Source organism: Cryptomeria japonica, unplaced genomic scaffold (assembly GCF_030272615.1).
Source record: "Cryptomeria japonica unplaced genomic scaffold, Sugi_1.0 HiC_scaffold_143, whole genome shotgun sequence".
Lineage (NCBI taxonomy): Eukaryota > Viridiplantae > Streptophyta > Pinopsida > Cupressales > Cupressaceae > Cryptomeria > Cryptomeria japonica.
In genome coordinates this window covers 191,557-216,553 of record NW_026728965.1, presented here as the reverse complement: position 1 = coordinate 216,553, position 24,997 = coordinate 191,557, and the positions used below count along the sequence as shown (strand labels likewise).

Sequence of the window (24,997 nt, the reverse complement as noted above, 5' to 3'; positions counted from 1 at the left end):
AACCCTTGTATTGGAGCCAATGTAGCCAAGGAATTAGTCACTATCCACTGGGCTTTTAAAGGCAACTTAAAACCTTTTATATGTTAAGCCACTATAAAAAACTAGGTTCACAGGAAAGGAAAGGGGCAAAAAGAAGTCTAAAACAAAAGGAACCACCACATTTTGAAAGGCATCCTAGAACCTTTACAAGAGGAATCACTATGGACAACCATGGAAATAGAAATGGAACCCAAAAACCTGTGGAGAAGATCTCCAATAGTCACTACAACAAGGTCCCCCATAAAAGGCCTAGAGATAGTAGATGGAGATTTAATAGGAACCACCTCAAGAGGACACATGAGGGGAAGAGGAGATAAAGAAGAAAAGACTAAGTTCCTAGAAAAAGACAACTAGACCTGAAAGTGACTAGAGCAATAGTAGAGGTAGGAACAAGGGAGGAAGTGCCTCTTTGGTAAAACCTAGTCAATGATACCTGCCCATGACACTCAACTAGCTCCAACCACCTATTATTAGAACAAACCTCAACTCAAAGATGATTCCATTAATTTGAAAAACTTGTATATCATTAATACCCCATGATCTACCCCCAAAATATCATAGAGAATAAACAACCATAGGGGTAGAAACAATAGAGGATTGAACATATAAGAAGATGTCAACAAGGCCTATTGGAATCAATGAACACTAAAGGGGGGGGGGGGGGGGTTGAATCAGTGTTTTATAATTCACAAACTTATCAAGTTGATTCTTAAACCCCAGATGCATGATAAAGTAATCAAAGTGCAGAAACATAAAATCAACAACCACACAACCATAACATCGATATTTCTACATGGAAACCCAAAAAGGGAAAAACCATGGTGGGATTGAGTAACCATAATATTATTATACTATGGCTAGTAGTAAAACAATATTACAAAAGTGGAATGCACTTGGATTCAAGCTCACTACTCAATTACAAAGGGGCTACAACCCGAAGGAAAGCTCACTACCTTACAAGATATTAAAAAATGAAAATATTATTTGAACTAAAGTGTAGCATCTATATATGTCTTATTATAGTTCCGATTAGTCTCCGATTATCTCCTATTAGTGATCTAACATTCTGCTCTATAACACTCCTCTGTCACATACCCGTGCAACAAAATCTTCACTTAACTTACAAAGTCTCTCACACAAACTTCCTTCTCTCACCATCATGCCCAAAAGATCAACCAAATCAATTGTATATATCTGCATCATCTAAAAAGCTACATAACACGCAACATGAAATGTGTTCCACCAAGTCAATTGAATCTGATCATAGATCTAAATGCGGACCAAAATAAGATAATAAAATGATTCCCATAAGTTGATCCAATCAACTCAAATGTGAAGCTGATCATTAGAATCATCCCAAAAAATCTGTAACATACTTTACTCCAAAATAGCTCTACCCTAAGTGAAATACTAGATACTGGAGCTCTAAACTAGCACACAATTCAACACCAGATATCAAGATTATGAAGTAATCTATCACAAAACTTTAATAAAATTCCTTGATCATCCACAACCTAAAATACATCATTGAAATCAAGATATGCACCATGATTTCATGCTCTATCGATAACTATGTTCCACCTTCCAATCTTATGGCTTATGACTAAAATGACTTATGGTAAACCAATTTTATGTAAACTAGATGTGATCTATGAATTAAGACTCCATTAGTGATAACCCCTAAACATCTATCATGCACCAATCTCTACTGGAATCACCAGAATAGTGTCTGTTGCCAACAATCTCCCCCTTTGGCATTGATGGCAACACTATTAAAAATGAACAATACACTCAATATTACAAGACTTCCAAAATTTGTACAAGCTCCTCCTAAGAATTTACACCATTTTTCACTCTGCTCTCTCTCCCAGTTTGACAAGAATTCCAAAGATAAAGGAACTACCAAAATTGATATACAAGAGTATGTACAGTTACCAATAAAAATTTAAAGATGTTTGCAAAATTGTTCTAAGGGATAGTAGATGATTTTTCCATGCTTTCTTTAGGCTCTCCAAAATGTTTATCATCCAGTTGAAAAGGTAGACATGTATTTCTTCTTCTTGTCTATCTGCCAAAATAAGTTTATTTAGTGCATCCTTACCTTCCTGCATGCAACTCATCAAATAATCTATCCGAGTGGTAATGAGACTTCTCATCTTAGACACTCTACCCAAAATTCTATCATTTTCTTAAGCTCTTGATTTTATATAATATATTCAAAACTTGGGGTTCAAAATTGCTAGCCAGAGTAGATTGTGGTGCATATGACTACAATATGTTGGCTAGTTGACCTTCACATTCCCTAATTTTATTGTCAATGTTTGTAGAGAACTTGGGAAAAATTAGACATGACTTGTATATATTACCTCCTTCATCAATTACATCCTGAATACTTTTTAGTGCACTGACTAAACTAAATCTATCATCTTCAATCATTTTCAAAAATTTCTTTAGCTTCATTGTATTGAATTGATTCAAGCCTTTAATATTTTTGGCCTTCTCCAAAGAATCAAAGTGAGTACCATCAACACCTAACAAACCTTTGAGCTATCTAGAGGGATCAAATGTATCCAGTTTGAAAGATGGCATAATATTTTCCAACATATCCTTTGCCAATGATATTAATTCCTTATTAGATGAATGGGACTTAAGCAAGTCCTCCCTAGCTTTGGCTTGAGCTAGGGTTGCAAATTCAAGTTCTTGAATGGGAGATAAGGAACTCAAGTCAATCGACTCTAGACCAAAATCATTCAAATCAATTGAATGGGAGATAAGAAACTCAAGTCAATCGGCTCTGATACCAATTGTTGGAATCAATTAACACTTAGAGGTGGGGGTGGGTTAATAAGTATTTTATAATTCAAAAACTTATCAAACTGATTCTTAAACTACTAGATGCATGAGAAAGTAATCAAAGTGTAGAAACATAAAATGAACAATCACACAAAAATAACACCAAAATTTTTACATGGAAACCCGGAAAGGGAGAAACCATCATGGGAATGAGTACCCACAATATTATTATATTATGGCCAATAGAAAAACAATATTACAAAAGTGGAATGTACTTGCATTCAAGCTTACTACCTAGAGCTCACTGCTCAATTACAAAAGGGCTACAACCCAGAGGAAGGCTTATTGCCTTACATGATATTACAAAATTATTACAATAGTATGTGAACTAAAGTCTAGCATCAATATGTGTCAAACTATAGTTTTGGTTAGCCTCTGATTGTCTCTTGCAAGTGATCTAAAATTCTACTCTATAACACTGCTCTTTCACATACTAGAGAAACAACATCTTCACTTAACTAACAAAATCACTCACATAGAATTCCTTCTCTCACAATCATACCAGAATGATCAACTGAACGAATCTTATATATCTTCATTATCCAGAAGAATCATTTACTTGGTCGGCTTCCAAAAAACTACATAACACATAACATGAAATGTGTTCCACAAAGTTGTCTAAATCCAATAATAGATCCCAATGCGGACCAAGACAAGATGATAGATGCTTCCCATAGGTCATTCTAGTCACCTCCAATGTGAAATTGATCACCAAAATCATCCCAACAAGTATGCAACACATGGTACTCCAAAATAGCTCTTCGCTAATTGAAATACTAGATACCAGAGCTCTAAACTAGCACACAATTCGACAGCGGATATCAAGATCATGAGGTAACCTGTCTTAAAAATTGAATCAACTACCTTGATCACCACAAGACAAAATACATCAATGAAATCAAGATATGCACCATGATCTCATGCTCTACTCATAATTGTGTTCCACCTTCCAAACTTATGCCTTATGAAGTAAATGACTTCTGGTAAACCAATTTTATGTACACTGGATGTGATCTATGAATTGAGTTGCCATCAATATCAAGCCCTAACCATCTATCATGCACCAATCTCTATCGGAATCACCCAAACATTGTCTCTTTCCATCAAGGACCACCTACATAGGACCACTCAATAAAGTACAAAGCAATCAACACTCCCAGATCCTATACCCATAAGGATACAAATGTTGAAAAATAAGTCTCATAAAGGGATTGACATAATTTCCCCACACAAGAGACCCCCAATGCTAAAGGAAACAATAAATATCCACAAGGGATGCCACCTCTATAGGAGAAAAGATATAGTGCATAGGATGCTTCACCAAACCACAAAGACCCAATACCAAATAGGGCCTAATGCCTCGCAAACCAGTTAGAGAAAAGGTATAAATCCCCCAAGAGATGTAATAAAAAGTAACTCTATTACATAAGACACCAAATGAAGTAGGTAGCCATCAAAAGAATACAAGAGAATCCTTCTACACAAATAAAGGTACTATGGGGAAAAAAGAAATCCAAAATTGATGGGAAACCTTACTCCTCACCTAATATTGCCCACCATAGAATTAAAAAAAAACATTACAGAAAGGAAACACCTACCACTACAATAGATACAAAGGGGGAAGTAACCAATTCCAATGAAGGAGATGAGAAACTCCAATCCTGAAGCCTTCGAAAAGGAGAAATTTAGGCAAAAAGAATTTCTAGAAACACTTTGCAACTAGCCACATGCACACCAAAGGAATTAACGAGGATGAAGAAAACACCCAAAATAAATCAATAACACTAGAAAAATAGTCCATTGGAACAAAGAAAAAGTCCATCAAGGAGAAACCTTCAACCTGAAAGCACCCGTACTTGCCAATAGAAATGAGACCTACAAGGAAAGGAAGAGGTGGCAAAGCTACACCCTAACCCTCTCAAAATGGGGTCAACAAGACAAACAAAAACCACAAGAGCCCCACAAAAAAGCCAAAGAAGGTAAAGTGCAAAAGAATATGCAACAAAGTAAAAATAAGCCCCCCCTCCCAACTTTCACATTTTAAAGAGAAACAAACCAACCAAAGATAGATACTCTAGAAGTCTTTTCCTCCATAAACCCAAGAGGGAAGCCCCAACCCAACCTAGATGCAAACACAATTCCATCTAGGTCGCTCTCAGCATAATCCTATACTTCTTTAGCAACTCTTGAAATCCATCCTCCATTACCACCACTCACACTTACCATCAATTAAGCTTTCCAAAAAGGTTTTTTTGTCATATATTTACTTTGATTATTATATTTTTACAATCTTGTAAATTCAAATTTTGTTGGCATTCTAAACTCTTATGAGAAATGGTTGATGTTGAAATTGATGGCAACTAGCTGGTAACAGGTTTCTACTCATGCACCGACATCGTAGACATCTTACACCGGCAAGCACCGACACCGACAGACATATTCACCGGCATCCAGATTACACAAAAAAAGTAGTATAACAGCACTCAGGCCAACATGGACAAGTTTTTCTTATATGCATTGTATTGTAAATATAATTAATTATTTGTAAGCCGACTTGGTATATTGTAACAGACTCATATATGTATGATATCTTATAGATCATTTTCGATATGAGGAATAGTAGGATAAGGTGTGACATATGATAGGATAAATATTGTAAGATAGCGAAAGGTTTTGGTTAAGGTATCTGACTGAGCTTAAACCGGTACTGAACCAGACATTAGAGATGCTATTTTGAGTAGTACATTGTATTGGATTTAATTATACATTTTGTTGTCGATGAGACTCTTCATTCAGCAGTGCGCTCTAGGCTGTTGGCCTTCCTGCATGTGAAAGCCCTTATTGTAAGTAATATTTATTCATATTGGCCAGTGAGTAAATATTGCGGGTCACAAATCACACCAAGGTTTTTCTCAAACCGGTTTTTCCTCACCAAAAATATATGTGTTGTGGTGTGTATTTATGATGTCTCTGTTATTTCTCTTTACTGCATTATTTCTTGTTTACTGGTATATTTATTTGGGTTGTGAAGCTATAAATAAGTTTAAATTTCTGCTAAGCAATAAGACACTGATTCACCTCCCCTCTCAGTGTCTTTGGTACTGTCATTGATTCTAATAATTGGTGCCAGAGCCTGGTCCTCTATTTGCAAAAGCCTAACAACTTGAGGAAGATTCTGAAACCGGTACCGATGGAGAGTTTGAGAAAACAATTAGAAGGAGCTCTTGAAGATTTTGATGAAGAAAAATTGAAGAATGTTAAACTTGAAGATGATCTAAGGACTGCCCAGGAATTCATAAAAGGACTTCAGGAGAACTTGGGTATAGCACAAAAAAAGAGGAAGGAACTTTATGAGTAGATGCAGAAACATGATGATGGAAAGGAAACTCTTAGAGACCTAGATAATTTGAGACAAGAAAATACTAACATGAGGAATGAAATGCAAGTTTTAACCATGAGGATATGAAAGGATATTGAAGACAGAAAGAAGAATGAAGAAGACTTGATTAGAAGACATAATGATCGAGGAAATGAAAATCTAAGACTTAGTCATGAGAATGATATGCTAAAGACAGATCTGATTCATATGCAACATGATAAAGATGAACTTGTAAGACAAGTTGGGACTTTGGAAAATGAGTTGATCACTGCAAATGAATACAAAGATAAATTCAAGAAAAGTTCAGAAAGACATGATGATATGCTAAATAAACAAAAAATTGATGGAGATATAGTTGGACTTGGATTTGAACATGGAGAAAGTTCCAGGACTGCAAATAATCAAGAGTACAATAAACCGGTAAGACAACCTAATTCTTATAAATTTAATGGGAAATGTTTTAATTGCAACAAGTATGGTCATAGAGAAAATTAGTGCAGATTCAAAAATAATCAAAATACAAACTTACCCATTGGTCAATGTTCCAAATGCAACAAAGTTGGTCATAACTCAAAAAATTGCAAAATAAATGTGAAATGCTATGTTTGTGGTAGATTTGGACAATTGTCTAATCAATGCAGAACACAAACCAGTCAAGGATATGGAAAGGATATTCAGAAGAATAATGTAACTTTTTTTTGCATGCAACAAGATTGGGCATATTGCAAAATTTTGTAGAAGCAAGACTACACCGCCGAACAATAAAGGATCTAATGGAAAAGGAAAAGAAAAGGTAAACAAAATAAAGAAAGAATTTTCACAACAATGAATTAATAAGAGAGATTGGAGAGTTGATGAATCTATTTTTGCACTAGTACAATAGAGTAATCCTCCACCGGTAGGAGATTCTTCATCTAACTAAGGAATAATGCTTAGGGGATATGGCAGAAAATTGAAAATGATGAATTTTACCCTCGGTTGATGGGAAGAAGATACATTTCTTCTTTACCAAAAGATGAGTTAAGATTTCACTTAACCGACAAGCATTTATTATGATAGTTCCGGAATATTTTTGGCTACGAAGCACCAGAAAGCCCTCATTTTCATTCACCAAGCATTCAAATATTCGAAGAGCATGAAATTGAGCTAAGGCATCCTAAGGCAAGCCGCAAAGTGTTTTTCAAGCATTCAAGGATTTCAAGAAAAGGTATTTATCTTTCGAAATGGAATCTTCATCTTCTGTATGTGAATTTATTGCAAAACCTACTGTGGTAGGAAAAATTAAGCGCCCTAGGCCCATATTTAAAATCATCCCTAAAATTGCAAAGCAAGATGATTCTATTGGATCTTTTATGAAAATTCTGAAGGGAGTCACCTTTACCAAAGACCCTAGAATCTATATTCACTGCTACATAGAGAACTTAGGGACTGATGATTTGAAGAATATGTATAATGGTGTCATTAGTGATAGGCAAGGTCAGATTAAACCTGGACACAAGATTGTAGGAGACTTAGGATTTGTTGAAATTTTGAACATTCTTGAATTTCCAGATAAGGTAGTACGACTTGTACTAAGAAGAGTTCACAAAGAGTTTATGTGGTTTGATTCTATTCTTAAGATCACTAAGGAGGCAATAAAAGTAGTTATTAGTTTACCTCCAACTGGTGTTCGACCTGACAAGAAGAAAAAGATACCTAACAAGGGTGTAATGGAATTAACCGGAGCTACATTTGATAAAAGATCTTTTAGGGTTAATGATATCACAAATGAAAATGTGAGATATGTGAGTATGGTACTTGGCTATAAAGTAACACATGCAAACAGATTAAATTCAATTTCGAGTCTATGTATTCACAGTGCACATGAAATGGTCAAAAACAATACTAAGATTGATATATGTGAATGGCTTAAGGATGAATTAATTGATAACCTGAAAAAGATTAAAGGTGACAAGAAGGGGACATTCCATTTTGGTAACCTACTAGTGTGTGTGATGCTTTGCTTCCCCAAAGAGATACCCGAAATTGGTCATAAGGACTTTGGATATGACATCCCGGTAGGAAGATAGATTAAGCAAGCTATTACCGGCATTGGTGCTAACACTGTTGACACTGTGAAAACTTATTTTGAGAATTTCCAAACTAAAATGAAGGCTAGAGAAAGGATACCACAAAGAATAGTAGACAAATATGACAAGAAAATATGTTTTGTGATCAAGCAAGATGAAACTTGGATGGAAGCTATTACTCCTAGGACTATTTGGATAACAAAAATGGTTTATGAAGTGTATTTGAATGTTCTTGAAACATATGCTAGGACACTTCTTGATGCACCTAAGGAACCATCTGATGAAAATTTTGGTAATGATGAGAATATTGAGAGTGTTGTTTCAATGCCGAAGCAGAGAAAGAAAAGAGAAAAAACTATCAGAGACACATCTAAGATGGCTAAGGAAGTAAGAAAGAATGTGATGAACTTAAGTGGCATTTTGGCTAGTGAATTGGAAGGAATCCAACTGGAAGCTCATGTTTCACTGGTTGGCACTTCTTTGGATACAGACAGCGGCAAGGCTATAGAATTCAAAAGAGTAGAAAAGAAGAAGATAAAACCCTCACCGGTACCTTCTCCTTCACCTAAAAAGCCTAGAACATTAAGGAAGAAGCAGCAAGCAGTAAGGGAGCCTAAGAAGAAGATAACTCCTAAGAAAAAACAAACCAAGATGGTGGATACACTTTCATCGGAGGAACTGGTAAATGAGATAACACAAGATAGTAATCTAAGAAATGTAAATAAGTATTACCAATCATTCTAGGATTTTGACAAGGATACCATAGAAGAAAGTATAATTTTGCATTAAGCCATCTATAAGAAAGTTGTGATTGAAGTTGTAGATGATTTTCCAAATGATTTATATCTAAGATTAGAAGCTAAAAGAATGTTAGTAATGGAATTAGATAAGAAGCTAAAAGTTGAAGCATTATTGGTTGTACATCCTGTAAATTCTAGAGAGGAAATTGATGAACTAATTTCTGAAGCAAACCAGTTAGTTTTTGTTAGTGGACACCAGTAGGTTAGCTTGATGGTTGGGTGAGTAAAGGAAATTGCTGATGAAATTGCAAACTGTTGGGATATATTCATTGTTGAAAAAGAAAAGAGAGAGGAAAGGGACAAACAGAGGATGGATAAGTCTTTTACAAAGGTCTATCAAAAGGAAAAAGGTAAAGGAAAGATTGGTGGTGTTCCTTCTATAAAGATCATAGATAATATTCCTCCACCAGTACAGGACCCTCATTAAATAACTTCAACATCACCAGTACATACAAAAAATCAACTAGATAAGCCAACTGAAGATGTAACACATGATGACTCTAACCTAGAGTCTGAAATTTTTTTCACTGTGAATGTTGATACTCAAGATGTGAATATTGTTGTAGATAAAGAAAATCAAGAGGTTAAGGCATCAGATGTTAAGGACAGTAAGGTCTTTGAGCCACCAACACACAATGATGAATCTGAGAATATTGAGATACCAACACAAGCTGAGCAACCAAAGACGGAGAAACCATTAGAGGATAAAGTAACTAACACTGACAAACCATTGGAAGTAGAGGTACATGTACATATAGAGAAACCGATAGATAATGTAAGTAAAAAAGAAGAAATTGATAAAGAAGAAGAAATAGTAAAGGTAATTGGGCAAGTATCCATTGATAGGAAATCCATTGCAGAACCAAGCACATCAACTAGAGAATTCTGACCTACTAATGTGACAGGTTTTCTATTGGATTCTTTGAAGAGGATATCAGATCATAATGCATTGGCATTCAAGGCTATTGATGACACATTGCCTATTTTGCAGATGATTACCCCCACCTGTAAGATAGATCACATTAAGGATTGTTTCGGTAAATTGGATACATTGTCTAAATTCATTTCTTGAAATGTTATAACTATTGATCAAGTGAATGAGGACACTATTAAGGAAAGAGTTGATAAGGAAAAAGGAAAATTCTTTGAGAAAACTATTAAGGATTGTAATAAGCACATTGATTCCTTATTACCGGTACTAAACTCTAAAATTTTGGAATATAAGGAGTTGTACAAAGAAACTTGCAAGCCTCACCTTTTGATAGAAGACATTAATGAGGAAATCAAGAGGACACAGAAAGAGATAGATGATATTGTGGATAATATGATAGGTTCTTCGAAACTTACATCTATTTTTGAACAACAAATGACAATTTTTGAGGATAAGACCCGAGAAAGAGAAAGAAAGGATAAGGTTAAAAGCTCAGGAACTAAAATGCGGACTTGGTCCTAGATTGGATAGTCTTATTACTTAGCGGGTTGAATTAACTAAGTCTACAGCTCAAGGAGAATGATCACTAGAACTAAAAATGCATTTTCTCACCAGTATGATCCAATAGACAAAGGCTACCATTGCAGACAATAACAAATTTATGTAGAGCTTGAACATAATTGTGGCAGACATCTTTCAGATTGTAACCAACCGGTTACAAGCTATGAGGTAAATTTTTACTCCTTTTTTACATCCTTTGTCATTGATGGCAAAGGGGGAGTAGTATGGAGAAAATAAGTACATAGTGGAGATCACTTGCTCAGGGGGAGCACATCTTTTGGGATTAGTTTTTGGACTTCATTTTTGGACAACAGTTTTTGGATTTTTCTCATGAGTGTTGCCATCAATGCCAAAGGGGGAGATTGTTGGCATCTACACTCTTGTGAGAAATGGTTAATGTTGTCATTGATGGCAACCAGCTGGTAACAGGTTTCTACTCATGCACCGACATCGCAAACATCATACATCAGCAAGCACCGACACCAACAAACATATTCATCGACATCTAGATTACACTGAAAAGAAGTATACTGGCACTCAGGCCGACATGGATAAGTTTTTCTTATATGGATTATATTGTAAATATAATTAATTATTTGTAAGCCGACTTGGTATATTGTAAAAGATTCATATATGTATGAGATCTTATAGATCATTTTCAATATGAAGAATAGTAGGATAAGGTGTGACATATGATAGGATAAATGGTGTAAGACATTGAAAGGTTTTGGTTAAGGTATCTGACTGAGCTTAAATCGGTACTAAACCAGGCATTAGAGATGTTATTTTGAGCAGTACATTGTATTGGATTTAATTATCCATTTTGTAGTTAGTGAGACTCTTCATTGAGCATTACGCTCCAGGCCGTTGGCCTTCCTGCATGTGCAAGCCCTTATTGTAAGTAATATTTATTCATATTGGCTAGTGAGTAAATATTGTGGGTCACAAATCCCACCTAGGTTTTTCCCACATCGGGTTTTTCTCGCCAAAAATATCTGTGTTATGGTGTGTATTTATGTTGTCTCTTTTATTTCTCTTTACTACATTATTTCTTGTTTACTGGTATATTGATTTGGGTTGCGAATTTATAAATCAGTTTAAATTTCTGCTAAACAGTAAGACACTGATTCACAACCCCCCCCCCCCCCCCCCCAGTGTCTTTGGGACTGTCATTGATTCTAATAATTTTTTCTTCAAACATTAAATTCTTTGTTTCACACATTTAGAAAAACAAGAAAATAGAAAAAAGAAATCCAAACTATTTTTTTCGCTAGGTATTGATATCCTTATTTCAATAGAAAAGAAAGTTATTTCAAATTTATATAAAAAATTTAAGCAATATGACAAATACCTTCATCAAAATTATAATCTTTGAATTTGAAAATTGATTAGAGAAATCATATGCAACAAAAAATTATGAATTTTTTTCATGAGCTAGACATTGGTGTATAAAATTTAAATATTTAAAATTAAAGTTTTGTCATTACTAAAACAAAAAGTTATGCATTGCAACATAAATGTTGCTTTTTTAAAATGTTGTTTACTTCAAAAATTATGTTATTAAAAGTTACATAAAAGGTTTCACCATTAATTTCTACATTTTAATTAAATATATATTTAGAATCTAAACACAAAATTTCACAAAGTAGTAGTTTGAAACATCTTTAAATTATTAATGGTTTCTTTGCTATGTTTTTTAGAAAGTGAATATCTAGTGAAATATGTTGATTTCAAACTTTTGATTTGGCCAAAAATGTGGCACTCATTATGTTGGAATAGCCCAAATACAAACAAAAAATTTCACATCACAAGACAATGTATACATAACATAAGACGTTAGTCTCTCAAAATAGATTAGGTCAACTCGGGCCATAGAATAAGGCTATCATGTGATCTCCCTAACGTCGCGGGCCATAGAATTTATGCACACTCAATTTCGCATGTTTGTTTATCATGATGGCATCCATAGACAAAGTAATAATGCATTAAGATATCCATAGACAAAGTAATAATGCATTAAGATATAACATATTCACATGTAACATTTCTTAACTAGATATTCCTGTTCTATATTTTCATTCCTCATTACGGTGGTATCACATTTACTAAATAATACTACTTCTAGCATACAAGTTCATAAATTATTTACACATGCAATACATCATCATTATCTTCTAATAAAATAAACCGTACATAGAAATATCAAGAACAAGATCATCTAAATAATTATTCTATTCTTATAACATCATTATAATGATAATGAGTTTGAACTATAAATATATCCATATTTATATCGAGTCTAACAAAATGAAAAATAAAAGAGCTAGAATAAACTAGTACATCATAACATGAAATGTTTCATAATGAAAATAAAATATATATGAGCATAAACGTGAAAGCCTATCATTGAAGGGTGAGTCTCATAGTTTTGAGAAGTGATTGACATGTTTAGTTTGAGAAGAGGTAGGAAACTAGGATAGGGTACTAGTTTAGGCTAAATAAACACGTTGCTGTTAAAAAAACTTGACTATAAGGTAAACAACATCTTCACTTGTATACAGGAAATAGTATAAGAAATGAACTAGAATTAAGAGATATCAATAATAACGATCATGTAAGCATATAAATAGCATAACTTGTTGACAAAATGAGCAAAGTACATGAATAAGTAAGAAAAATGGTTTGGAGGAGATAAGTGGTGGGTATATGAACAAAGCTAGTGAGAAATATAAAATAAGGGTGATTGTAGTTGGTGACCAAATGATGGTCTATCAAAAGAAGAAAAGATATCTACTCGAGATACATAAAAAGTTGAGAATGCAATTTGATACATGTTAAGCTATGACAATATTTGATGGAGGAAACTCATATAATGTGAACTTGCTAGGTTTTGACATATAACTAATGTTAAATGTTTTATATTTGTATGTATCAATATTGTGAAAATAGTTAAAAGATGTAAGTTTAGAATTGTAAATAGACAATTAGATACTATGGAAACAAAAAAAGATGTGGAAGATTATGGATATAGTAAGATTTGAAGAAGCACGAAGAATACATAGTATGATGAGCATTTGATGATGCGGGATGATAGACTTGAAGAAGATTCATCATTGATTTCTACGATTGAGGTAGACTATCTTGGTTTCTCTCTAGCCAATAGAAAGTGGAAGAATCGCTTTACAAATTACCTGAAGTCTCTATTGAAGGATCATCCAAAAACATGAAAATTTTTACATTATCCAAATCTGTTTGATTGTAAGATTTCCACAACATTCAAATCATTGATCCTACAATGTCACATTCAAATCCACTTAGATGAACTCTTCTTCAACTAACAACCAACTAGCAAGTCATTTTATCTATAAAATTGCATATTTCTGCTATTATTAAATACGCATGTTCAACGATTACCTACTATTATATCTCACTACATTAGATAAGAGTTCCTAACAACGTAGGGCACGCACCATCAAGTCTTGACCGACGAAACTAATAAGAAAGCCCAATACTATTTTGTAATATATATAATATTTATCTTGTACTTTGTTTACCAAGAGAAGTTTGAGAAATGATGTAGACGTTTCACACGATCTTTGCGGCCGACCGTAATTGATTCTGAGCAGGTGGAAACTGGCTCCACTCGCATAAAATGCCAGGCATATACGTTGCCGGCCGAACTCATGTAATTTTATCGACATTTTACTTCTAAGCCGAATCTGCCGATTGAGAATATATTGTTTTGACCCCTCTTTATTTGATTTGAGTGCTATATTTTTAATACGTTGCATTTTGTGTATTAATTAGCTATTATCACTATCATAGAGTTTGCATCAGTCGTTGCTTCCTCTAGGCATGTTTAGAAAGTTAATTTCAGAGACAATGTATAATGGTTTTCGTTTACACTTATTAGAGCGTTTACTCATATGGCTTTTTTTTCACGTAAGAGATAAAAATATATTATATATCGAAAGGTCCGTTTGTTTAAATTTTAGTTTTAATTACGTAATAAATTGCTGAAAATAGGGGGAGCCAAATTATGTAGTAAGCGTAGTAAATTAACAATTTACAAAATGATAAAAGAAATGCAACACTGAAAAATGAAGGAAGTGACAATTATATTAAAGGCCGTTGAAGTAATACATTTTAGCAGTTCTGCTTGATCTGGTCTTGAATATTATGTCTAAGAGTACAAATGACTAAAGGAAAACCCAAAATGTTGGTCAATGTATCTGTTATTCATGCAAAATGGCGAGACAAACAGTTTCTAGTTTATATATCATATTTTCGATATTCAGACATTTGTTTCACAAATCAGCATGAATTTTCAGTTGGCACCACCCCATGCAGAGAGTGCAATTAGTGGTGATCCTTTCCACTTTACAACTATGGCATTTCCATTGGATTCCAGAGTATAATATTCTCCGGAAGCATGTTCTCCTAGTAACAATCTAGCCTGATACATAGCTTGGAAGCTGAAGCTCTTTTCCCTGAACCCTGCTTGTTTATAGAAACACCTCCACACATCATTTCTAACATGCCTAACAGTCCTCTCTTTCCCCTCATAGACTATCATATTCCTTATCTGACTTCCAGTAATTAATTCTTCATGCTTTACCCTCTTCATGTCATTTCTGTCTTTTAAGGTAACATCCAACAGATCAAAATACGTCATGCAATGGAAAAGCACCTCTCTGAATCTATTCACAAAAGATGGAGAATTATGCTGGGCTTCTATTTCAACATTCACCATTATCATTGGCCTCAGTCTCCTTATGTAACTTAAGAGATTATCCAGAAGGACCGGGTCGTATAACAAACTTCTCAGAACAACTGGAGCGTAAACTGCCAACGCCTCACCAGATTTAACGCTGAATAAACCTTCCTTAATCTCCTCTATGTTAGGGATCTCCATAATATTGTACGAAAATGGAATAGCCAAAGATTTAGCCAGCTGCTGAAGCCTTTTTCCGCTTTTCCTAAGCTCTTCACCATTCATCCCAACTGCTGTAATCTTGAGAAGCTGTAGCCTATGAATAGAAGAGGAAACAGATCTGTGTGAAAGATACTCCATCAATACTGTCCAGTGCGAACCAATTCGCATTCCTAGATCAATTACATGAATTCTCCTGGCGTTGCCCACGACGTCTATGATTGCCTGCACAGACGTGAACTGCATCACATTGATATAGGGCAGAACTCTATTAGAGTAAGCAAGGAGACTACAAAACTCAGTTTTGTCAAATTCACCGTCAATATTGAAGGCAAAATCAGGGACTGTTTTAGCACCGTTATTTAGCATGCCTTGAGTCTGTCGTTTTATTCTATCTTGTAATGCACTGCACATATAATTGCTGAGCCTCTGTGTGGGATTCCCCAGCTGACAAGACGAATTTTGGCATTTACTCACCAGTCCAACAGCGTGATCATATTTCCCCTCTCCTATCATTTGTGCAGACTCTAGCAGAAGTTGAACCAATTCCAGCCCCTTCTCTTCCTCTCCATTCATGTCCTTGTGATCGGAGCTATCCTTAGCGCATACACTTACGCTCTCAGATCCTTCCCAATTCAAGATTTCCTTTGACAACAGGATATCCTTATTTGGTAGCATCTCATCGCGATATTGTTCCCCTGGCACGGAAATATCATTTAGTGTCTGGGAATTCCCAGAGTGATAATTTTCGTTCAATTGTCCAGACATTGTACAATTGTTTATCAGTTCCTCATTAAGAGGAAAGATATGAAATGAATTCTGGCCCTTGAGTTCCTCCCCAAAAGGAAACATTTCATGTTTCCGCAGCTCAAAGGTGTTGTCCACGGTCAGATATTGGCCAAGCTCAGTACCATCTGACTCGCAGGGCAACGACATGAGCGAATAATCTGACATTGAAAGAGGAGCGATTCCATTGTTGGATACATTTATCTTCTGTTTATTCGCTGCGAATTGGCTCTCAATATTCATCTCTTTCCCGGAAGGAAACTTGTCACGGTCTGACAAACCAAAGGTGTCCTCCATGGCTATGGGTAGATATTGTATCTGCTCACTACAGTCTGTCTCATTGAATGAATAATCCAATATAGAAAGAGGAATTCCATTGTCAACAGGCATCTCTTTATTTGCTGGAAATTGGCTTTCAATATTAGCTCCAGGAATTGGAAGAGTAATTTACAAAGTGCAGAAGAAGGCTAGATTTCATATATAGCCTAGTCGATGCAGAACACAATGTTCATGTCGTCATCACACCAAATACAATGAGATACATACAAATTCGGCATATGGTTAATGTTGTCTTCACACCAAATACAAGTAAATAAATACAAATTTGGCATTAATCGTTAGTCGGTAGAAGTAATTTTTCTTAAACTATAGAAAAGTACAATTTTTATTTTTTATTTTTTTAAATGATATAAAAAGGTATTCTCATTTAGTATTATTTTAAAAGTAATTTTTGAAATTTTTAGTCAATGGTTCAAATTGATAGGTTTTCTTTGTTTTTTTTGTGAATCATATAAAAAGACATCCATAAATATTCCAAGGAGAAAGTATAAATTATTTTTCTTTTCTTAATAATAAATAATTGTGTTCCTTATTTACATATTATAAGACATCTAGAAATAGTATGATCATAATTTGTAAAAGGAAATAAAATATTTCAATTTAAAATTGATATATAAAGATATGTATAAAGTGGATATTTTCTTTATTTTACATCATTACAGAATGGAATGAGAAATCTTTCATAGCCACTTAGAATTCAAAGGGCAATAAAAAGTAAAAACCTTTTTTAATTTTTAAAATTATAAAGAATTTTTTTTTAAAAAATTATATAGAAAATCATTTTTAAAGATAACATAATGTTAATGATAATACTTTCATTAGCAAATGTAAAGGTTGTAGCATTTCCAAAAGTGATAAATTTGTTAATGCTTTTTTAATAATTATAAAAGACACTTTACATATATATTTATGTGTGAGTCTACATATATTTTCTTAAATGAAATTTGCATACACACACACACACACACACACACACATAACTAGCAAATGTAAAGTGAAAATCAGCTCATCTCCTCCAATGTTTGTGGCAATAACCCAGTCATATGTACATGCTTCCATGTAGTTGTATAAGTAACATATACGTGCATATGACCATAAATAAATATATTAAAAAACCTATGCGTGTGCGCGCGCGCACGTGTGTGTGTGTGTTTGTGTGTGTTTGTGTGTGTGTGTGTGTGTGTGTGTATGTGTGTGTGTGTGTGTGTGTGTGTGTGTGTGTGTGTGTGTGTGTGTGTGTGTGTGAACAATATGTACATGCATATACATACATGTATATATCACTTGTATTTATCCAATTCTAACTATGTGCTACAAAAGAAATAAAATTGTTAAAATATGTTTAAGCTAGATAAAGAAAAGCTAAAAATAGTTAATGTGCAAGTGGAGATGAAAACTAATCAATGATATATATATATATATATATATATACACAGACACATGTTTATGTATAAAAATTAAAAGCAACATATGTAAAGTAATATTTAGATCATGTCCCCCAATGTTTGGGGTAATAAGATGACCATATATAAATAGTACCATGTATTTGTATAAGCAACATATACATGCATATATAGACCTATATATAAGAAGAAACCAACATATGACAAAACTTGTCTATATATATATAGACATGTATATGTATCATCAAGATGTACATGCATACACATACATGGATTACAAAGATTTATATGTATATGATTTGTAAGTTTGTACGGTGCAAATGTGAACATCCAATTCTATTTATAGGCAACAAAAGAAATAAAATTATTAAAATATGTTTAAGGAAGATAAAGAAAAATAAAAAATAGTTAACGTGCAAGTGGCTATTACCGCTAATAAAAGTTGTGTGTATATGTGTGTATGGAGAGAGAGAGAGAGAGAGAGAGAGAGAGAGAGAGAGAGAGAGAGAGAGGTATAAGAAACTTGTAGCTAATTTATATTTCTACAATGTGGTAATGATAACATCTAAATTTATTTATGTGCAACAAAGGAAATAAAATTGTTAAAATATGCTTAGGTGGTAAAAGAAAAGGTAAATACAACTATTGTGGAAGTGCATATTACATCTACTTATAACTACATGTAAATAGCGATAGGCAAAATATGAAAAGAATATAAAATTAGAATATACAAGTCAAAATAGATACACACATTCAGATGTGTAAGGATGAATGTTGAAAGAGAAACAAAGAAATGTTTCGAACAAAACTTATGTTTTTCGGCACATGCATGTATGCCGAACATGCTAGACAAAATCTAGCAAATAACATTTGCAACGGAAAGGAAAATCAAGATAAATATTAAATTGAAGGTGCCTACATAAGCATATACAGTTTAAAATTATAATTAGAATGATTATAGAGTTCAATTGCAGTCTGTAAATGACAAGGCAGTAATTTTTTTTTTAAGGGAATGGAAAAATACCTACATTGTGAAAATTGAACATGTGGGCAATGAAGTTTGATCAACACTTTCAACCATGGTGCAATATTCTAAAAATTGAAACACAATTTTAAAATAAAAAAAATATTGCAACATACTTTTCCTGCAGTGTGAAAGAATGAAGACATAATGAAGTAATTTTTTCTTACCAATTTGGGGAGGAAATAGGTATCATACATTTAACAACAAGGGGGTAGATGTGAACATTAAACTAGTATTTCATGTACGTATACTTAAGTTTCTCAAAGATGCACATGTCATCTTCTTTTAAGTCATTGTCATAGACAGAAGCTTTGCACCTTACTGAAAAGGTAGGCATTGAACTGTCTATGATGCATTTCATAGTCCAACTTCTATGTTCCCCAATAAAAAGCACAAATTGGCTTCTATGTTCCCCAATAAAAAGCACAAATTGGCTTGAAAAGGATGAATTGGATAGTGCATCAAGTTGGGGAATTTATGCAAAACAATTGAGCAACATAATGAAGAATCAGATAATATATGTAATTTGAAAAACTAATTTAAAGTGGAAGCATAAAGACAATGAAAATTTTTCAACTTGCCAAGATTAATGGTTTGGTTACATTCCATGACTTCAACGTGATAGAACAAGAAGGCCTAACTGTAGGAGGAGGCACAAACCATTCATCTGAATCAAAAAAATATTAAAAGTTAATTCTGCCGTCAGAGGACTTTAGAAAAAGGTAAGTTATAAACAAGTAAATTTTCATAGCCATCTATAAATTCTTGTTTACCAATGGAAGAGGCTGGACACTCTTGTAGTGAGCTTCTTGTACTTGCACCACCATCAAAACTTGAGGGGACCTTCTCACAACTTGTCTTGTGAAACACAAAGACTTGCAAGGAAAGCATCTTTTAAATAATTGAAGACAAGAAAGTATCCATATTCAAAGCTATAATATTGTGCAAAATCATCCCAACCTTGTTTGAATTAATCACTAACATGAATTTACATGCATGACTAGTTAGGTCATGCAAGATGACAAATTTATCCCTCCTTTGATAAATGAGGAGTAAAGGATGGAGGAATCACCTACATAGCAAGCATCATGGAATAGATGTAAGGAAATATGACTGAAACATAAACATTCTTTTTTAATCTGAAAATGATTGCAAACAAAACATAGATAAATCTAACCAATTTTTGTGTGTAATCATTTCGACAGAGCTTGAAAAAAGATAAAGAGTTGCTATGTTTTTTAAGGCAAGTTTGATTGCAAGCCAAAAATTCTTCAAATGTGACATCACCTTGCTAAGTTGTTATAATAAAGAGATGAATAATTCCTATAAAGATACAAAATATATGTGAGATAAATCTTAGTATGGTTATATCTATGAACAATGTACACCATATTTAGTGAAAACATGAATAGGATAAAGGGTGAAATAGATATCAATGTTATGGTTTTAAAAAAGGAAAGTGGTACATTATTTATATATATATATACATGTATATAGATAGACATAAACATTCACTGAAACCTAGATATTAGTTTGAGCTATATCCTGCAATTTGTTTGTTTTATTCATATGGTAGATATACATGGATGGATAAATTTGTACACAGACATATATCTATATACAAATGTATACATTATCACTTCATTTGTTGCTAATAAATGTATTCGATTGCCTGCATTTTCACCTTGCAGATAAAACCAAATTTATTTGTTGCTTCTATCTATGCTCATGCACATTCAACTTTTGGAATTACACAAAAGTTTTATCCCTCATCGAAACATAGGTAATTATTGGTTTCATATTTTCATGGTCCTCATATTTTAGGCATAACAAAGTTGGATTATTAACCTCTTTATGTTATTTTTCTTTTTAGTTTTCTAGGTCTTAATTTTATATGCTTTTCATATGCTGGTGTGGGCTCATTTGGTGTCATCCGCTCATTCAACCATAGGTTATAATATTTTATAGATTAAATATTTTCCTTTTCTCCATGTCCACATAAACACATGTTAACAATTTAATTTTGTTTATTGTAGATAAATACATTTCATTGTTAGCATATATATATATATATATATATATATATATAGAGAGAGAGAGAGAGAGAGAGAGAGAGAGAGAGAGAGAGAGAGAGAGAGAGAGAGAGAGAGAGAGAGAGAGAGAGAGAGAGAGAGAGAGAGAGAGAGAGAGAGAGAGAGAGAGAGAGAGAGAGAGAGAGAGAGAGAGCATTTAACGAAGGTAGATAGCGTAGTTGGTTTCTAATTTGAAACCACAACAGGTAGTGGTCCTATAGTACAATTAATTTCCACCCAAAGGTTGTGGTTTTCACATTTAAAAATTCAAAATGTACATTTAACTAATCAAGAATTATATAAGCTGTTTTAGAAATACAATCCTCAATTCACTATAGCTTAGTAATAAATTTAAACATGAATATGTAAACATCTATATATCACCACAATGAAGATCAAAATGTATCTATATGTAATAGAGGAAACAAAATTTTGTACATTAAATTGCAATGATTCTACAAAGGAATACAAATAGAGATGAAAATAGCAACCAGATTAAAGACCATATTTCATTGTCAACCACAAAATGACACAATTTAATGGTTATTTGATAAAAAATTCAAAGCTAGAACAAAATAAATGTTGGAGTACAATACCATTGAGAGGGAGGGGGTGGGTTGAATAAGTGGTATATTAATTTTAAATGACCCTAAAATAACCTTTGAAAAACTTTGAAACATAGCAACTATGAGGACAAGCCCACTTAGAATCATTAACTTTGGCAAACATTGATAGCTCAAGAAATCAACTTAGACTTTCAACAACACTAACTGGAATAACAATACAACCTCTAATGAATAGAGACATTGCTTCATATTAACCATAAACATTATGACAACTTATGATAGATATAAAGACAACAACACAATACTGACAAATCGATGTGAAGAATATATCAACACAATGTTATGAAGCAAAACATGAACTCATAAGTATAAGACTTAAGAGTAAAGATGTTTACACATCCTTTTGATACCATAACTTAGAGATTATATGTGAAGTTTGTTTGACTAAAACAAAGATGAGTAGAGGAAATGATAATAAGTGATAATATATGTTCATGCAGATCAATGAACCTTGGGATAACTTACAACTGGATGACACATGATAAGAAAATGCACATAAGAATTAAGCATAGTAAAAGAACAACACACAACACACAACACAAGAAATTGTAATGAGTGGAAAACCCTCATGGGGTAGAAAAAAACACTCAAAATTCTTCACTAGCTTAATCTACAAAGTTATTGTTTACATAAAGCTCAATATTTGAATATGCCTCATTGGTTGAATATGCCTCATTAGTTGAATATGCCTCACTGGTTGAATATGCCTCACTTGCTAAGTGTCACACTAACATATAGGTAAGTGTCACTAGCTGAATATGCCTCACTAGCAGAATTATCAAACTTGTCTCACTAACATGGTCATTTACAACTTATTCTCATACATGAAAGAATCAATTACAGAGGGCTTCTCTCTTTCACTAAAGCACACTACAATTTTCCACATCCATGCTAAACATCCTATTAACTTCACTTATCAGAAGCACATGGGATATAAAACACATTCATCATGAAACTGATCATTTATAATATATCATTTTACATATATGAACCATTATAGTCACAATGAATGTTCTACATGGAAAGCTACAAATGAAGCTATCAACTATCAATATAATGTGAAAAAAGAACCCCTCATGGGTTTCAAGCAATAAAAAAAATTCTACAAAAAGAAAAAAACCTTTTCTCATTTCCCTTATTTTCATCGAACGCTTTGCAGAGAAACACAATTTTTTTTTAAAGATACTTCAAGTCTACTTTTGTGGAGAATAACTTGAAAATCACTAACAACCTACTCTCTATAGCTGACCCAGAAAACCACTAAACTGTAATTGCTAAGGAATGTCCAAACACTCGAACAAGATGATCAACACGAACAACTTTCTTAACTAAATAAACCACTCTCATTTTTCATTGCTAAAAAACTGATGTAACTGATTTTTAATTCAACAAATTGGGATAGAGTTACTAGATTCACGAAGTCTCCCCAAACTTTCATCTTTCACAAGTTATTCCAACATCTAAGTTATCCATAGTCCATATTCAACTCTAATATTTCATGGCAGCTATGCCCTAGTGCGCTAGTAGCTAGAGTTTAACTAGGAACCCAAGAAGAAACATTCAAATGCCTATGACAAGATATTACGAAAAACAATTTTTTTTAATATGCCATCAATAACAAATGAATGTGAATTGGCAAAGATTCTTCCAAGTTTCCTAAAGATGTTGTCATCATAAAACCCATAAGTGCTCTCTTATATGATAATGTATTTTCCACAAAGTGAAGTCTGTCCAAACACCAACCAAGGAAAGAGTGTGTCAAGCATAATGATGCAGACAAATTTGAAAACAAAAATAAGACCTTACACATCATACCAACCAAAATAATCAACAATGTTTAAACAAGTCTCCTCATTACATTGTACCAAGTTATTTGTACAAGTTTGTTTGAATACTACAAATATGACAACCTTTAATAATAATGATCACATTTTTCATGTTCATAGAGTAAAAGCTTGAGATTTGCCACCAAGAAGATTATTGACAAATTTCTTGAAGTGGATACAAAATATCTTCAAGGTGTCATCATTTTGTCATCCATATAAGTCACATCCAGTAGATTATTAATGACTTATTTTCTAGCATTACCAAGACATCAATATCTTATCATTAACCAATGGTAAGGTATCAATCTCTTGTTAAACACAAACATATGAGACATTAATAACTGATACAAAATAAGATACATAAGAATCAAACAACAAGACTCAATGAAACGAATCAATGACTCTTTCATCTGTTAATGTTCACTATCTCAAAGCAAACATTATGTCTTATCATGACATAAATGCTAATCTCAATGTCAAAGGGGTCAACAAACTCCCCATTTGGCATTGATGTCAAACCTAATATAGAAGGTAACCTGTCTGAACACCAATTAGTTGTCATAAAAAACAATATAATCACCAAATAGAGAAATATAAGTAACAAGTAGAAACAAGAAACCTATGTATAGAGAAATGACCTATGGATGCAGTACATTTTGCTAACTCTCAACAATTTCAGTTCCCACTATCAATGCACTAGAAATGGCAGTACCAGAAGTTCACTTGCTCACTATACAAACCTGTTATAACTATTACAATAAACTTGTATGAATTGCAAGGTTGTCAATATGAATGCATATGAACATCGCAGTGCATATGATTCTGTATGTAATGTCCCAATTAGTTGGTATGAAACAAAACATATCAACAGGAAAAGAACCTTGAAAACCTGTAGACACCTCAGACACATATAAACCTGTAAACCTGGTCACTGAGCTCACTGCTAAAACTATTCAAGATATCTTTTCTCCCCCTTTTGACAACAATGCCAAAGGTCAAAGGGGTGGAACTTTAAAATAAATGTTTACTTATGCACACAAATCTAGTATCACAGTGAAGGAAAAGAGCATCAGATACATAAAGGAAAACCAATAAAAAGATATGATAAATCTCTCATAAAATCAAGCAAGTGAACCATGATGATTACAATCAAAAGATGAGAACTACATGATGTAAAAATATCCACTAAAGAAAGTGTTGTCAAGGAATACATAATACTGAAAGAAAAACCACGAAAACAAAACCAGAGAACCTCAAGAATCATGAACAACTATCAAAGTGGAAAGGAAATATGGTGCATGAATGCTCCTATGGAAATGAATGGTGTTGGATTAATGCAAAGAACTAAAGGATATA

At 33.4% G+C, this 24,997-nt stretch overlaps 1 protein-coding gene across 1 annotated transcript; it reads right to left on the bottom strand.

Moving 5' to 3' along the window:
• Window positions 1-14,959: 14,959 nt before the first annotated feature.
• On the bottom strand, window positions 14,960-16,741 carry LOC131027287 (scarecrow-like protein 18). Its single transcript, XM_057957302.2, has one exon. The coding sequence runs from the start codon at window positions 16,739-16,741 to the stop codon at window positions 14,960-14,962; it is 1,782 nt and encodes a 593-aa protein (XP_057813285.2).
• Window positions 16,742-24,997: the final 8,256 nt, after the last annotated feature.

What these genes read in the sequence shown, in the direction of transcription:
- LOC131027287 (XM_057957302.2), bottom strand. Translation starts at nt 16,741, where the DNA reads ATGCCTGTTGACAATGGAATTCCTCTTTCTATATTGGATTATTCATTC.